Raw genomic sequence first — 18,692 nt, forward strand, 5'->3', positions numbered from 1 at the left:
TGTAACGCAGTTCACATCCGTTTTCATTTCTGTGAGACATCTATGTGGTATCTCGCCTGCTGTCACTAATCAGCACATTTACTTGCGAGGGCAACGTATTCTTACTATATGGCTCATATTCTGTAACCAGTGGACAGTATGACAACCGCCAAGACTACAGAAAGAGAATAACCATTTCAATGACAAGACGTACAGTTTATAATGCCGTGGAAAACAGAAAAAAAACTGACACAAGGGAGTTCTGAACATATCTCGTCCGCTTTGCAGCCCATCACCGGGCCCATTTTTTTTTTTTAATATCATTTTGTTCGTAGTTGTTCCCTGCATTTGTTGGGGCGGACCGAACACGCTGAGCTCCGTGCCAGCTAAGCCACGACACCGTGTCTGCAACATTCCTGTATACAGCACTTCTTGTTCTTGAACCGTTTGCTGTTTCTATTTTGCTTTATTTTCACAGTTCAGTACACTTTCTTCCCGTTTTCATGCTTGATCTGTGTTCAGGTTTCGACGGGCTATCCACTGGGCTATCTCACCACTAAATCTGAGAGGGGTGCGATGGGCAGTTCCCCTTGTCGGATGAAGGATACTGGGAGGCACCATTTGAATAACACAGTACCGTAGCTAAAAAATAAAGAACCTCATAAAAATTCCACAATTTTCTTTTCTTTCATGTCATAAAGTATGTAAAGCCATTAGGCAGTCTCACAGTATAGAAAATACCAAACACTACTTTTTGTCAACTTGTAGCAAGAAATACTACCCCCCCCCCCCCCCCCCCCGCCCTTCCCTTATGTACAACGTTTCCAGGAGCACAAATCCCTTCGTTTTCGATCTTGGGGACGAGTCCATTAGCGGACGCAGCTCAAAGGAAAAATTTGCAGTATTTATTTAACTAACGCTTAGAGTTTGTCTTCATGTCAATCAAATACAGAGAATGATATAATTACAAGCAGAGTTAATATTTGGTAAAGTGTACTGTGTGACGTCACAGCTACCAAGAATTGTCAGTAATTGAGCGACACGCCATTGCGAAGGGAGTCGCGACACGAAGGTTAAACTGTTAAGATGTGCGCCGAGGGTCGCTCCGTCTTGATTGCACAGTAGGCTTTGCTAATGCTCAAACTGGACTAATAACGCTGTCTAAGTAAAGTTGCGCATGCAATGAACTTTATGAATGTGTGTCAAGTGTATTTTGACTGGTGATAAAATGCTGACACTTAGATGCAAGTAGATAGTGAAGCTTATGTCGCGTGTGGCGCATAACTCCCGAGTATGAAGGTGAGCTGGGGACGGCATACCATCAAGCTGTTACAAATTCAGGTGTTGTAATATTGTCGCCGCTCATGCCTTTTGAAGCGATTTGCAATTTAATTGAATTTAGTCGTCTAGGAGAATATCTAATTAGTTATTTCTGGCTTTTCCAAACTACCATGGTGAGAGTTACACATGGCAGAGAGCACTAATTGAATCTTCCCAACATAGTTTAGCTGTGTTGTAGCATTTATACCACATACACTCTTGAGGGACTGAAGTTTTCGTGTTTGGCTTTTGAGCCATTGGTATCAGCACACTCGCATTTGTGCAAGCTCTGTGAATTCTGATAAGCGCCAGCTTTCATTCGGTTTCGATGTAATTAGGAAGGTACATCAAGATACTTTTGAGACACCGCACCTTCACAATACAAATAACTTTTACCAGAATTAATTTCTATTTATTTGTTGACGTACTAAAATTTGTCAAGTGTGGTTGTGTTGGAAACTTAGTTAGGCTGAACTCACGAGAAGGGTTAGGGCAAAAAGACCAGGTAAGTCACTTTGTTTCGAAGTTGAATTATGCTACGGCTCGATTCAGACGGATCATATGCATCTGTTGAGAAAAAAAACCCTAAAAAAAAACTAAAAAAAACTAAGCGAATCCAGATATATTAGTACTCAAGGTTTGCTGTAAGGGGAAAGAACCTTGTAAGTCAATTTTCCAGGAAAAAAAAGCGAATCCAGATATCGAATTCAGATATATTAGCACTCAAGGTTTGCTGTAAGGGGGAAGGGCAAGGTAAGTCAATTTTTCACGGGAAAGAAGCAGGCAAGTCAGTGGTAGCTCATCCGGCCCAGAGAGGACAGAGCCAACGTCATTATTGCGCAGTCTCTCATCTCACCAAATAGGTGGTAATGAAAAACAAGAAGAAGGTGCCTATCTGCATAGACTTTTCCAAAAATATATGCCTCCTGAATATAACAACCAGTGACGTTTGCTTTAAACGGCAAGTTTCGATGTATTCATTTAAATCCCATGTTCTTGCAACAGGCGAATCCTTTTCTTATGTTTATCATGAGTGCACTGCGATAAAGGGCACAAATGAAGTGATGTCATTCCATTTTCACTTCATCACTCATGCCCTGGTTGACGACACTGAAGAGCTCTAAGCGGGGTGTCCTAAAAGGAATGGTCAGCATTTAGAAATGTGGCAAGAATGACGATTCATAGCAAAAAGTCATCCCACATGGGCTCTAAATAATCATCTTGAAGTTGAAGCTCTTCTGCCCGTCTTTGCTTACGAAGCACGTTGAAGGTTTCATTTGGAGCACCGTAAGAATCACACAGTAGAAATAAAAAAATATATAAAATTGTGTTTTGCTCAAGGCGGACCCACTCGAAAACAAATCTATGGGCTTTAAAATGCATACCTTATGAACTATAAGCACTTCTTCATCTTCAGTATTGTGAAGCAACTCTCTTCTACTTCAAGCCCATTGCTTTCCATGTTTTGGGAAGAAATTATATGAACCAAAACAAGGAAAAATTGTCTAGTAAACATGGGTTCTAAAATATCTGCCGGTAGCGTGTGAGCTGTGAGTACTTGTTCAGTAGAAGAGATGTGTTTCACAGTAGCGAAGGTGAACAAGTGCTTATAGTGCTTAAAAATGCATTTTAGAGCCCATGTTTGCTAGACGTTTTCTTACTTCGGGTGATCGTTTCTATCATAGCCCTCAATACTGACCATTCCTCCTGGGACACCATGTACATTTTGTGATTCTGCTGGTGCTCCAAATAAAAACTTCACCGCCTAGCCCTTCAATCGTGATGTAACTCTTAATCAAATTAGTGAACTGAAGAAGATAAAAACTATATTCCCTCTGGGTGCCTATAGAAACACGTGAAGATTTCAAGGAAATGACAGAAGGATCCAGATGTAAGCTTCTCCGTTGACTTTGGTCATTGTTAATCAAGAAATAGAAAACCCAGCTAGACTCAAAGTACGCTGCAAATTGGCCTATCAAAACTCTCATCTGAATCTAGCTACTGCCGTACACTAAAACAGCAAACGATTAATAGCGGAGGAATGCAAACTGGCGTCATAAGAAAACCATGACCTTGTCAACCAATGGGTGCACTTTCCGAACTGCCCACAGCTGCTTCTAGCAGTATGTTTAACTTCAGAATTCCTTACTTTTCTAGTGAACAGTAGCGTTGTTCTAAGCCGCTGCAGTCATGGAATGTGCGACTGGCCGCGTGACTGCTACGGTCGCAGGTTCGAATCCTGCCTCGGGCATGGATGTGTGTGCTGTCCTTAGGTTAGGTTTAAGTAGTTCTTAGTTCTAGGGGACTGATGACCACAGATGTTAAGTCCCATAGTGCTCAGAGCCATTTTTTTGTGCGACTGGTCCCGGCGGAGGTTCGAGTCCTCCTTCGGGCATGGGTGTGTGTGTTTGTCCTTAGGATAATTTAGGTTAAGTAGTGTGTAAGCTTATGGACTGGTGACCTTAGCAGTTAAGTACCATTAGATTTCACACACATTTTAACATTTGAGTATCGTTGTAGTTACGGTATCTCCTGTTTGCTGTAATCTAACTCGAACAATTCCGTTCTTTATTCAAGATCTCCTTCCAATTTCCATGCTAAAATATAACAATTTGCAAAGCCTGATTAGTCTTTCCCATCCTGGTGCTGTGATGTTCTTCAGCCAGCAGCACCACAACTAAATAAATGTGATACGAATACTGTCGCTATATTATAACAAGACACCTTCGTTTCCCCTTATAGAGTGACGTGTGACTGCGTTTTGGGAAATTACTTCACTATTAGGACATTCTGCTTGCCAGTAACACTGTTTCCACATTCGATACATCCAAGATATTTAATTTATGAAATAAAACGTGTTGTATGTTCTTATATATTAATGTACTAATAGTTAAAAAATTAAAATTTGCCTTTTCTAAAGTTTCATAATAATTGACTTACCTGGCTCTTTGCCTGTCCCTTCATGTTGGAGTGAAGCGTATTGATAACTGAACTGGAGGTAAGGTCCCGTCAGTTTGACAGGTGAAGGAAGTACGCTTAGCCTTCAAGCACGTAGCACTGGCAGCTAGGTCAGCGTCAATATACAGAATGACGTACCACTGTAAACTATCGCTTACGGCAACAGCCTGTTATGTCCAACAATACGTTGCCAATTAGGGTTTGACGTTCTAGTTTCTCTCATAGTCGGGCGATGTTTGTTTTGTTTTTTCTGTAGCACTATTGTTAAATTCGGACTGAGTGTTAATCTAACACAAGAGGATGTTAGAAATTTTTCATACTGCTCCCAATGACACTACTCTGGAAAATAAGTTTTTAACTGTGGAACTGTCATTGTCAGAACGCAGACGGAGATCTGCAGGTGTTTACTCTTATGCATTGTCTACATGCTACTTTTTCATATACAATATGTAGTCCTTGGAGGTGACCTGTGCACTCAGTTGAATCAGATCTGTTCAAGAGACAACCGAACGAGACGCTGCAGTCGTAAGACACTAAACTCGCTACTGGAGGAGCAGGGAGGAGATTACTGTTTAACGTTCGCAACTGAAAACACGACGGATCAAATTCCCGGCATATGAATTTCCTAAATTTTTTAAAGAAAATGCCGGAGTCGTTCATTTGAAACGACACACCCATTTCCGTTCCCTCTCCTTGCGCTTCCTCGTTAATGACCACGGCGTCGTCGGGAGGTTATCCACCATTTTCATTCATCTTCGTTTATTTCATGACTTCAAAAATGCCCCCCTCAGTTTGAGGACTATGTGTGCGCTGTTTACTTACTCAGAACGTCAAACTGGGGCAGCCACTTGCGCGCCATCACGTTGGGTGGTTTTCCTGGCAGTTCGTCAGTCTCCCACTTCCACAGCACTCGTTGGGGCAGTTCTGCAAAGGCTTCCAGTATGGCCTTCCGCTTATTTTCACTCAAATCCTTTGCAGTGACTGTCGAACCAAATGTGAAGAAAATCACTCCATGTTCTGCCCCGTCTATGAACTCCTGGATGTCCTGCGAAAAACGAACGTTTCAGTAAACAACACAGTTACAACTGATAAGCGAAAACTTATCGAATGTTAAAAATGATTTAAGATTTTAATAGCACTTCTGTCTTTGGCACCGTTCTTCATCCAAGGAATTTCGTCAAAAACAGTTCATCCTTTCTTTTAATTCTATACCCAGGTTATCTGTCCTAACAAGCATCAGGCGCATTTTCTCTGGTGTTTGGAGATATTTGCAAACATCGTTTTTGCAATGTGTAGCTGGACTCAGGCCAAACAATTACTACTCATCAGGTCTTTCATGCGACGCCCAATGTCGACGGAAAGCGTGGGTTTGTTTCCCGTTACAAACAAAATGATTTTTGAAGGGGAGTTTTACGTGCCCATTCGATAGAGCGGTCCCAAATTAGTCTAATGTGAGAATCATTTTGTCGACATATATTGAAGGGGGGCCGGCCGGAGTGGCCGTGCGGTTCTAGGCGCTACAGTCGGGAGCCGCGAGACCGTTACAGTCGCAGGTTCGAATGCTGCCTCGGGCATGGATGTGTGTGATGTCCCTAGGTTAATTAGGTTTAAGTAGTTGTAAGTTCTAGGGGACTAATGACCTCAGAAGTTGAGTCCCATAGTGCTCAGAGCCATTTATTGAAGAGGGGAATCGAGGGGCAGTAAAACACGAAGAATAACCAGTACTCCAACAGCCACAGAGCAGCGCGTTGACTAAGGCTTCTATTAATTCTTCCCTTCTTTTGATGGAATAATGGTTATCTCATACAGGATGCTGGTGATCTTTCTGAAGTACCCAGAAACAGACCTATTGTCCTTCTTGGAGCTAGTGACCAGAGACAAGCTTGATATTTGTTTTAATGAAACATACATGTCGCTATCTTAGCGACAAACCGGGTTACTATACAATGATCAGCCAGAACATTACGACCACTAATCCACTATCGCTATAAACACTCCAGGCGATAGCAGCGTTACATGGCGAGGAATGACTACTAGTCAGACACACCCACGGTGCATGTAGTATTAGTGAGCATGCTGTAGAATGGGGAAGGGGCTCGATCTATCTGGCGGATTGTGATGACCTGAAGGCGCAGCACGAGCATTTCGGAAACTGCACGACTTGTCGGGTGTTCGAGTAGTGCTTTGGTGAGTGGCATCAACACGTGGCGAAACCAAGGTGAAGCCACGTCCCGACGTCGTGGGGTTGGGCGCCCACCTCTCATTACAGATGTCGTACGTCGTAGACTGGGAAGACTGGAAAAACGGGACAGCGGCGAACTGTGGCGGAACTAACATCAGGCTTCAATGCCGATGGGAGGGCGCGCATCCGTCGTCGTCCAGGGGGCTCCATTATGCTCCGGGGAACATACACTTAGGCATCCATGGGTCCAGAAGCGCTCGTGCAAGGCACCATGACGACCACGGAGAATCGTACACAGGTTGCAGAGCACGTACACCTCTTCATGACGATCATGTTTCCCGACGGCAGTGGCATTTTTCAACAAGATAATGCGCCATGTCACAAGGCCAGGAATTTGACGGGATGGTTCGAGGAACACAGTTTCGAGTTCCAATTGATATGCTGGCTTCCTAAATCGCCAGATCTCAACCTGATGGAACACAACTGGGATGTGATTGAACGTGGCGTCAGAGCTCCAGGAATTTATGGGAATTAGGTGACTTCAGTGCTGCTGTGATGTCCATTGACGGGTTGTTGCTACATAAGATTCGGAACGAAATTGAGTCCCACTTTGACGTGTGTTGTGTGACCCGAGGAGCACTAATATAATACTTATAGAGTGGAAAATGCAAACTTGGTCTGTTTGCGGTTCTATTCATGCATCCTTCATAGTTGTACACGTAAAAGTTAGGAAAAATAAATCTTTGAAAACGTCTGATTCATTTAGACTGATCAGCCAGAATACTATGACCACCTACCATTAGCCAGTATGTCCACCTTTGGCACAGATAAAGGTGGCGATGCGTCACGCCATGGAGGAAATGAGTCGTGGTTAGTCGCTGGAGGGAGTTGGCACTACATCTGCACACACAGGACACCTAATTCCCATAATACCGGAGAGAGGAACATTGAGCTCTGACGCCACATTCAATCACATCCCTGATGAGTTCGATCGTGAACGGATCTGGCGAGTTAGGGAGGCGAACACATCAATTGGAACTCGTCACTGTGTTTCTCGAATTACTCCGTCACAAGGCATTAGGCTAGGTGACCTCTGGGGGGGGGGGGGGGGGGGGCGGGCAAGAGAACAGAGCCACATCGTCTTCACCTCTATGCCCGTAGTCAGCAACTAAGTAAGGTTCGGTTTACCTGGAAAGTTTAATCGCCACAATTTGAGAGTGTGTGCCACTGAAAATCTTCATGAAATTTAATAATTTTTTTGAGCGATGTCACAGACGAGTCTGTGTGGGCCTTTTATCTTCTGTGCGAAGTCTGTGACGGGTACGTGTTAACTTAATATATTGCAGCATCGGTGTTTGTTCCTACTTACACGACCAATTTCCGCATCACTAGATTGGGGGTAGCAATGAAGATGATATGGTCCTGTTCCTTTGGCCTCCCTGGTCACCTGACTTTTTCCTTTGGACGTACATTAAGGGCTGTGTTTATTATCCCCATTGCCAGTAATACTGGAACAGCTCAGGGAATCCATCAATGCTGCTGTGATGGCCGTTGACAGAATGTTGCTACATAAGGAAAGGTACAAACTTGAATATCGACTGGATGTGTGTAGCGTGACCGGAGGGGTACTAATAGAACATCTGTAGAGTGCAAAATCTAAACTTATTTAATGCATCAGTCACAACTATACACGTAATACCTCGGAAATAATAGAGCTTTCAAAACAAAACAAAAATATTATTCGAAGGCCAGTTACATTAATGTGACCACCACCTGTGCTCGATGTCAAATGCAAGAACCACTGAGAGACTGCAGGTGGCAACACTAGCAGTGGGGGGCGGGGGGAGGTGGATGTACACTCTTTGACATAAAACTCGACCGGCGGCCGGCCGCTTCAGAGGCTGGGTAAGTCCGCGCCGATCGCGACATGGGACAATAAAACTGGCCAACTCGCTAATTCTCTAAGTCCGGTTATCTGCACAATCTGGCAACACTGCAGACTGCGGCACTTCCTGGAGGAAAACTTGTCCCATGATAGAGAAACACTAGGCTGATTACGCCTGTGGTCTAGCGGTAGCGTGCGTTGTTCCTGTTCGTAATGTCAGTGGATCGAGAGCAGCTCGCAGAAAATATTTTTATAGCCTCTTCTGTCTGAATGCTGAAGACGTGAATGTAATGGTAGCGCAGATTCAATCTATTTCGCTTTCTGACACACCGATATCAAAATTTTATCCAGTAACGATTTTGCGGCAGATTTTGCTGGCTACCGGCAGCGGCCGTGGCGACAGCAGCGGCGCTGCACTCCCCCGTTCTTTATCGAAAGCGCCTGCTCCCGCTCATCGCTTTTGATGATTTAAAACGCTTCATTATTAAATGTTGCTCCACAGAAAATTTCTACGATTTCCATTCACACCCAAAAGCAACGGAGACAAACGCCCTGATTAGTAGGCGGGTATTATATTACATTAATCGGCAAGAGCTGAGTATGGCCCGAAATTAATTTTATAGACTGGGACGAAATTAAACCACCTCGCTACATCCGATGAATTTATAAATGCTTCATACCTCGTTTCTTTTCCTTTCAAACTCAATTATTTGTGCAACTTTTGGTCAATGTTCGGATGTTTTCGTCAAGCCGGGGTGGGCGTCTGTGGTGTAAAGTGTATTACAGTTCTTGTTTCATTCCTTATGGTAACTCTATGCGATAAACTGTGTGAATACCTTGCAATGCATGCTCTGTAGCAGTGCAGGAACACTGCACATTTGGAGTTCCATGTATGGGTTCATGAAGTATTTAATGTTGATTGGAAGTGATAGTTAAGGTCATCAGATTTAGACCAGAAAAATTTGTCGTTTTGGAGGTTTCAGAGAACGGAAAGGAATAGCTAACGCCGGTGTTAGAAAACGTCTACAGTTAAATGCTATTGCAAAAATTTAGAAGAGGGGAACTATATTAATCAACATGTGCACTTCATAAACAACCTTCTGACATGTTAGACTTATTTGACGAACAAAACTCAAATTTATATCGTTGACAGTCGCTTTGAATCTTTTCAGGATCTATTTTACAGTGAAGCACCTTGGCATTTGCAAAGCACACATCCATGCTTTTTTTCTTTTGCTTGTTTTGACGATTACCCATTTTTTCTCTCTCATTTTAAAGCCCCTTAGGAAAATGGCAATAAAAAAAGAAACTAAGTGCCACCGCCACTTTTCATCCTATAACAAAAAAAAAAAAAAAAAAAATCTGGTCCACTTCCGGCGTTGGCTCCTGACTAAACCTACCCCAAGAGCTGCCTATATACCAGGGGAAATATGGGAATTCAAGGTTAGGGCTATCATTATAAACAAAACAAAAACTTCCTTTTTCTGAATTTTATATTTATTTTGATTTTTGTTTTGTTTATTTTTGTTGTGTAATTGATCAGACGCCTTCTGCGCCCCGCTGGTAATATGTTGAGTCACGTCTTCTCGAAATTGGTGTGTTCCGTTCAGTAGTTCAGAAATGTTCATTGGTTCAAACTGGAAACCTTCTTCACTCTTGGCTTAACACATTCCAGCGGGTCGTGGAAAGCACTCCCAAGGAAGTTCGAGAAAAATTGTCTGTATTTTGGGTGGCGGACAACGACATAATGACGGTCGTTGAGGTATGTCCAAAAATCGAGTACAGAGTCTACAGTTTGTCCAACTAGGTAGTGAATGGCATGTCCGCGAATCCAATTGTCCGAGGAAAATAGTCACGTCCCGGAACTAATAATGAAAGGGAAGTATTCCGATTCAGAATGTCCCGCGTTAGAAAAGCCACAATATGACGAATAACCTCTGAGCTAACGACACACTGGCGACCACAGACGGACTATAGTCACTGCGATGTTGCCTGAGCCTCAAAACGCAACCTTAAAACACACAAACAGGTGTTACTTATGTGAAGAACGCCGTTCTTGGAGTCCAGAAATTAATTATACTTTCTAAGTGTCTCATCTTACAGTGGATTCTATCGTACGAGTCTTCGATGTGGAAAACGACTGTCAAGTGAATTTAGCGAGGTAACGCCGGCCTACACCCAGAAGTAAATGCACTATCAGAGTGTTGACAAATACTTGCTACGACGCTGCCATTTCTCGGTTCTCTTACGAGGCAGCTCTTCAGCGAAATGCTTGCCGTGATTCTCCGATACGGTCCTTCAGAGTGGAGACGCGCGGGCACGTTTTCTTTTTATGCGGCGTTCTCCCCTGATGGTTTCTGACGTCACCTTGTGGGCTATGTCTACATTTGAGACATTCAATTATCATTAATCCAGAATGATACAAGTTTCAGCTTCCGGCGTGGAAGAAGGCTGTTGACGCCGACATTATATCATTTCAACGTAGGGAAAGCGAAACGGGTCATTCAATGTTTCTCATTCAACATAAAGCATGTGAGATAATTTTCCGTAACGTTCATAATCATCTAAAAATACAAACGAAGTAAATATACATCTGAAGCTTATTCGAATTGAATATAATATAAGATACCAAACGCTTTGCACCTCGATGTCGAATTTGTCCACGTGCAATCTTTTGCAGCATACAAAAAGAATGAAGAAATATGTTGGTACGGATGGAAGCAAGGAGAGACGTAGTCAACAAATATTCGATTCCTCATGGCATTCATTTTATTTGAGACGTAAGAAGAGTTAAAGCGGGATATTACTTTCGTTAACACGAAAGATATGCCACACATATTGATAACGAGGAAGTCTGCGTCTTCATACGTTTCCTCCTTGAAATCTGTATGCTCTCTATTATACTAAGTAGCCTGATCATTGTTTCAGTAATGTTACCCTCTTGTTTGACCCCGTAACAATGAACAGATTCCAAATGCATGTCTCTGCATGAAAGTAGCTGTTCGAACCCTTCCTGGGTTGCTTTTTGTGTTTTATTGCTTGGAATTCCTGAAGCAGACCACTGTGCCTTCTCCCCTTGTGGGTTAGGTCTCAAAACTAAACCGCTTTTTATCCAATGGCATAATTTATTCAGACAGCATCAGCACAAGACTGTCAAACAAAGCCTTCCATTTACAGTTGCAACACTCTAACCAGCACTGACTGAAGTGTAATCCACGGTCATGGTCCGAAATTAGCAGCTGTCTGCTACTGTGGCAAAGTCCGTACTACACTTTCGATTCCGCAGCACCATTTTGGTTCAAATGGCTCTGAGCACTATGGGACTCAACTGCTGGGGTCATAAGTCCCCTAGAACTTAGAACTACTTAAACCTAACTAACCTAAGGACAGCACACAACACCCAGCCATCACGAGGCAGAGAAAATCCCTGACCCCGCCGGGAATCGAACCCGGGAACCCGGGCGTGGGAAGCGAGAACGCTACCGCACGACCACGAGATGCGGGCAGCACCATTTTATCTGGTAACACTGTGTAGTTGCAGAGTTGTGCCAGCATGTCTGTCCTCACACTGTCAACTTTATGTATCTCACTTCTCCTGCAGCGTTGATCACGAGGAGCAGAAGTAAATGAGTGTATTCTGCATGACGTAACATTCAGTATTCCCTTCTTTCATAGCCACTCTTCATGTGCATCGATACCAAATTGGAATGTGAAAACTCTTGCGAGTGAGAGAATGACAATAACAATCGTAACAAGAACACTCAAATAATGAATGATGTTTATTCCAACGCAGAACGAGAATGGCTTTAAATATAAAAATCTATATCTATATCCATATCTATTGATCTTTGAGTTGGCACAATGCAAATATATTTTAGCATTTAGTTACTGAATTTAGTTCGGGATGTTTGCAGAGATAAGGAAAAGTCGGTACTTCTCGCTAGTGTAATATAATGTGAACCAGCAACTACCCTTTCCTTAGAACACAACTCAAGCAGGTCCCCAAGTAGATACCAAGGCACTGCTGCATTCTGTTCCCTGACGTTGCTCTGATGACGGTTAATGCAGATAGTTCCGATTATGAAATACAAAACGTATTGCAGGTTAGTTCCTAGGATAGTAACATTAAATTTGCGTTGTAGACGGCACATGAACGTGACGACTATCCATATTACTCATCAATATAAGAAGACAATATTATGGGAATTTAGCAGGATTACTCAACATGAATTGTGAAATTGGTTGACTGACCGCACAGGTGCTAAACGTCGTCAAGTCTATACGATGTCCTAATCGCATTAGGAATATGAAGATCATCTTCGACAGCTCGCAACTTTCACATTGCTATATCCACCCTACTCCAGACAGCCCTCGGTGGAGTTGCACTAAGTTGTCGATGCAATGTAAGGCCTTCAAACCGACAACAGACCACGTATTGAAAAATACAAGCGAGTTCTCTTGCAGCGTAAGCTTATTGTAACTAATCTAAAAATTATTGGACAGGAACATTATCCTATTCAAAAAAAGCTGTCCAGCAGGTCCTCTAATCGCTCCTTGGTACAGTCGTTTGACTATTGAAAATGGTTCCAACAAGTCACCACTAGAAAACACTGCTCTGTACCGCAATAACTCAAGATGTAAAGTAATACCACGATACTACAAATATCAGGGAACACCTTATCACAGCTAAGACTGTCCTTAAGGCTTGTAAGCTCACATTTATTACAATAAATGACATACCTGAAATGTTACCACTCTCATTATTACGTCAGATTGGTAATGCACGTAGTAAGTTCGTCGTATCCATGATTTCCTCTTCAAAGTAACATACCGTACTTATTATTTAACACAAATTGACATTAAAAATTTAAGTTATTCACGAGCAGCTAGTTGAGAATATGTATGAACTTCAAATGACACGACGAACCGTCTTGTTCCGCATATGGATTCAAACCCAGCTCATGAAGACTAAGCAAAGATTTCGTTACTGACGGAAACTAACAGTCATTCCTGATTAAGCATACAGAGAGTGATATACCTCGATTTTAGACAGTATCAGTTAGCAAATATCAACTTTAAATTGCATAACGCAAACATGTTTAACAGACGCGAATTCCTACCCATCATCTATTGTCCCTGTTAACGAACTACGAGAGATGTTAAATATTGCTTCTTCACAAGTAACTTACTTGAAATGCCGTGAGGTAAAGCTTTGTGTTGGACAGGGATTCGAACCCAGAACCTAATCGGATTGCTATCGAAGCACAGTCAAATGTGACATATCGGATTTTCGCGGCAGTAGCTAGATGTTTTAACTGAAATGACGAGACGAAACATTAATTTTTTCCTTCCCAGGACTCCTACCCGGCACCTATCGCTGTTATATTCTAGAGAAAACGAACGTTAAATATGGGTTTGTTGCGCCAGCAGTGATATGTGAGCATGTTTGAACTAGAAATAATATGACGAAGAGTTCAGCGCTCACTGGGAATAGATCCCCACATATATCGTTGTTGACTACACACAAAGAGACGTCAGCTACCGAATTTTTCTCCACCAGCTGCTCAGAATAACATCTTGAACTTACAGTCATCTCGCAAATAGTTCTGTGTCTCACTGGGAGTTAAAAACGTCAGATATCGTTAGTGTTGACAACGAATGAAAATACATTAAAAATCAAAATTCTTATCCACCAGCAGATAGGTGTTCTCATGCTAGAGCTTGATAATACATAATTAAATCTTTAGTGCCGGGCCAGGATTCGATCCCATTCACGCGTAATATGTGGAGATGTTGAGGAATCGGCAGTTTTGAACAAACAACAAATTTCGAAAATTTTGTACTTGGTCAGCTTAGAACGAAAATACTTCTGTTTATTTCAAAGGGAAATTATAGATTTTCTAAAACATTGTCTGTCATACACAACTTGAAACAGGTCATGTCGACCAAATCATGTGGGCAGTAAGATCTCTTGCCTTTTGGTTTGTCAGTACTCGATAGCCATTTCTAGGTGCAAGTAAAAGACGAAAGGCAGAGCGTTTTTGTCATCAAGTAACGTCTTCGTCAATTACTTTAGTTTTAATGTAATCTAAGAGTAATTGCTGATGTTTAATATTAACATGAATAGGATTCAGTAGACAGGGAAAGAACCTGTTCTTGGGAAACTACTTCTATAGTAACCAAAAGGCATTAAATGATCTTCAAGCACTTGTGTTCCAGCATCGGTAGGAATAAAATGATAGTAATAATAACAGTAATAATCGAATTATCCGTCAACTTCACTCTTCATAGTGGATTTTCTCGAACTAAGAAATTTGCTGTATTTGTGAAAAATCAAAAAGGGCCTCACATCCAGCCTATGATGCCTAGAAGAGTCTTTACATCCTGCTGACATGAGACTAGCATAATCTCTGCGTCAGAAGCTTGCTTCTACCTAACCATTTAATAGACTCGCATTTTTTCCACCGTGATTAATTTTGTAAGCTAAGCACATCATCCGTTACAGCACACTCCAGGGGCTGGGAAATGTGGCCACAATGGTCTGGTGGAACGAACTATCACAGGTGCAATGCGTGGGTTCAGGCATTTGCTTTTAAGAGGCACAAACAGATTTATTTTACCTCTGGTAACCTCAAGAGAAAGACGTTATAATCCAGAATCAGCATTAAGCATCACGTTCCTCCTTTACCAACTGGGCAGAGCCAGTTTACGTTGGAAAATGACATAGCGGAAGTCATTGTAAACAGAAATACAGTCCCCAGTAAGCTTACTTACATTAGCAAATTTTATTTTATGTGATGAACCGATAGCCATTTAAAGGGACAGGGCTCTTAGTTTACTTGTACTTGATTGAACTAGAGACGTTGAAAAATTTGGTGCTGGACTGTGATTCGCATTCGTATCTCCTCTTTCGAGGATCTGAATCTCTCGGAACAGTATAGTTCAATCATTTCGTTCCTTTTCCCAAGACTGCAGTCTTCTCTAGGTCTCCTCCAAAGGTAAATATGTGGGTCCGAATCCTGATCCAGTACAAAAATATTCATAATTTCATTTCCAGCTCTATCAAGTGCACACCCACCTGCTAGTGAAAATTAACGCGCATTTTTAATGTCTGTTCATGTGTTGCCAACAATCGCAACATGTGTCGTTATTTATGGTCAAACACGCACACATCTTACTGTTCGTGAGTAAGAAACCGATACTTAAGCTACATTCGTGGATGCACGGTAGGTGTGCAGTTCGATTGTCTCTTAGGCACAAAAGTTTGTATCCTTATTTTAGATTCAGACACCTAGTGACTCGTAAGAAAAACCGATACGTAACATTTGATTTTTCTTAGTTAACAATCCGATTACGTGTTGGGTTTGTATCTCCGTCACAGAACTTCACATCATGCACTTCATCGTTAAATGCATGCACACTTTGTTACTTCAGAATGGAGGTATATCAGACATCTTTCTTATCATCTAGATAACAGGGACGAAAGGGTCTTGATAGGAGTCACGGTTTATTACAAAACTTGTCGTCTTTTATTTTCAAGTTTAGATTTGGTTACTGGTATTGGCAAAAATTTCGGTAATTCATGACTCTTCATGGCTAGTCATCAATATTACATTAGATTAATTCTTGTTCCATAGATCATGAATACGACATTTCGTAATGATGTGGAACGTGTCATTACAATGAAAGATTTCTTTAAATACCATGATTCAATTTCTTTACAACAATTTTTTACACACTCTCTCATTCTTTTTTATCTCTCTCTCTCTCTCTCTCTCTCTCTCTCTCTGTCTCTCTCTCTCTCTCTCTCTCTCTCACACACACACACACACTCACACACACACACATATAAACATTATTTTTTATTTTTTGTTTGTTTGTTGTGCTCGACTATCGGCGAGGCACGAAAACGCCTGTGAATGAGTTTCTTAGTTTTGAGTACACTTACTAATGAAATATAAAAACAACAATGAGAGTTACTGATTTATGATGCTTAGTTTGCAGTCAGTTCTGACTATTATTAGTAACTACGCTCCAGTCCCTAAACCTAGTTACAGTAAGCGAGTCAGACGCATTACGTATTCCAGGCCGTAGCATCCGCGACTTGGAGACACCAGCTATGGTCACTTCCCAGCCCGCTGTAGGATCACATCGGTTCGTCTTCTTCCTGCTGGTACTGTAACTGAGATTTGGCAACAAGGCAACGTATGTTTAGCAACTCTGTGATCGACGAGTTACTTCCTGGCGTGCACGGAATTAAGCCTCAAAGTTCACTTGATTTTACCTGTCATTTCCATTGAATAATCTGAGTTATTATCGCTTAAGGGTAACAAAAGATTGTAAATTTACGGTTTTCAGCCCAGGAAAGTCGTTGCAGGTGGAAATCGCAACTAAATAGCGGTTTACGAGTTCTAGGCACTATTGCCGTCGTAAGAGGACGCTCAGACCCATACCTCTTCGCCAGCTCTGTGGTAACGTGCGTCTGTTATGGTTCGCAGTTCCAGTCTCACTGACTGCAACGTTTTTATCCCTTCTGTGAAAGAGCTACAAGGAGTCGGATCAAACATCAATAAGGAAATCGCAAGAAAATACTTTCGGCTCATAGTGCAATGTTGAAAAACTTACAATGCTGCGCAACAGGTAACGCCTCTTTCCGCTGCTGACAAGCGAATTTTGGGTTCTAGGAATACGTAACTGTATTTATGAAATGCCACATTTACATACCTCTTGAGTACGACACAGCATACCAATGAAACACAGACCCAATCAAAATCTAAGTGAGTAGTGTTTCACTAATTCGTGTCGATAGAGGCACATTTGTGTACAGATACTCGGTTTTATTAAAACATACTTTCGTCGTAAGGTTATCGTGGTTAGTTTTATTTCGTTTCTTATAATACAGTGCACAATTTTCGTAAGGTTTCAAAAAAATGGCTCTGAGCACTATGGGACTTAACTGCTACGGTCATCAGTCCCCTAGAACTTAGAACTACTTAAACCTAACTAACCTAAGGACAGCACACAACACCCAGGCATCACGAGGCAGAGAAAATCCCTGACCCCGCCGGGAATCGAACCCGGGAACCCGGGCGTGGGAAGCGAGAACGCTACCGCACGACCACGATATGCGGGCGTAAGGTTTCCTTTAGTGTTGTTAAAACAATAGTAAACATGAGAGAAATTAATCATCAACGATATATGCGAATTCTCTGATGTTGTCAATGACAGTATGACAATGCACGTGCAGTTTATTGATTACATGCGTGTAGAAAACTTTTTCTGAGTTAAAGCTGTCAAACAAAGTTTGAAGAAGAATAAAATCTCACTACCACACGACAGCTAATGTAGAAAATACTTTTCTGACATATTATGGCACGATGCGCTCTCCCTACACATCTTCGAGATGCATCTGCTGCCTGCTGTCTATTAAACCTGAACAGAACAAAATGTCACAGTAGTTAGCCCTTTTTCCACATGCGACTACTTTGGGTTGAGAAGTGAAGGGAAGTATGTTCAAAGTTCCATTAGATTGACAACTTCAGCGGACAGCAGAATTGCGTTTTAAAAAATGTAGCACTGAATGTATTCGAACTCGCGACATCTTATCTACGCTACTAGATGACACGTAGCTACAACAGCTCCAGAGCTCGACAACTATTCCTCCAGAACTTTTGGATTCCACAGCACTGTGAGATTATGCATATGGCCAGGTCTTGACTTCTGAGAGACAAACAGTTACAGCTTTTCTTTTTTTTTACTGAACGACGTTTTCTACAAACAGATAGCGCAATAGAATAGCTCAAGTGGAAAGGAACACTTCCTATTTAAACTTCTGCATCCTACACTGCTTGCAGTTCTGTGTAGGTGGCAGTTACGTGATTTTATTTCGGTGATTACAAAATATAGAGTGGAATGTATGCACTGGGTAGCCGAGGCAGCTAGTTCATGGTGATTCGGTCAACCAAGTAAATGAATTTACTGAACATGGTGCAAATTACTACAGGACGCCTGTGTGTCAGAATTCTCATCCAGTGTGGCGCAACGGCGTTACGATAGAAAAATGAGAGAAGGGGATTTCGTGGTATGTTGGACGGATGGTAGGTTGTTATACCTATGGTCTGGGTTGGATTCCCACTTCTGTCAATGATTTTAGATAGGGAGAGACAGAGTCCATTCTCTCCTGGCTACACCAAGTGAAGAAGGTGTAATGGCAGTGTGGTCTGAAAATTCACATTAAAGATGATTTTCCTTCTCTACCAAGTAGACGGTAAGTTAAACCACAATAAAGTCTGGTTTGGCGACAAGTAGAAACTCTATCACCAGTAACCTTTCTTATACTAGTTATTTATTTCAAGTGACGAAACAAAC

The 18,692-nt window shown here is 42.0% G+C and overlaps 1 protein-coding gene across 1 annotated transcript in view; it reads right to left on the reverse strand.

Moving 5' to 3' along the window:
- The window catches only part of LOC126481358 (UDP-glycosyltransferase UGT5-like), a 128,109-nt gene that overhangs the window by 46,783 nt on the left and 62,634 nt on the right, over positions 1-18,692 (reverse strand). The window contains exon 3 of the mRNA XM_050105056.1: positions 5,080-5,302. Within this exon, the coding sequence (XP_049961013.1) occupies positions 5,080-5,302 (223 nt within the window). The remainder of the gene's footprint in view (positions 1-5,079; positions 5,303-18,692) is intronic.

This window comes from Schistocerca serialis, chromosome 5, assembly GCF_023864345.2.
Source record: "Schistocerca serialis cubense isolate TAMUIC-IGC-003099 chromosome 5, iqSchSeri2.2, whole genome shotgun sequence".
Taxonomy (NCBI): Eukaryota; Metazoa; Arthropoda; class Insecta; order Orthoptera; family Acrididae; genus Schistocerca; species Schistocerca serialis.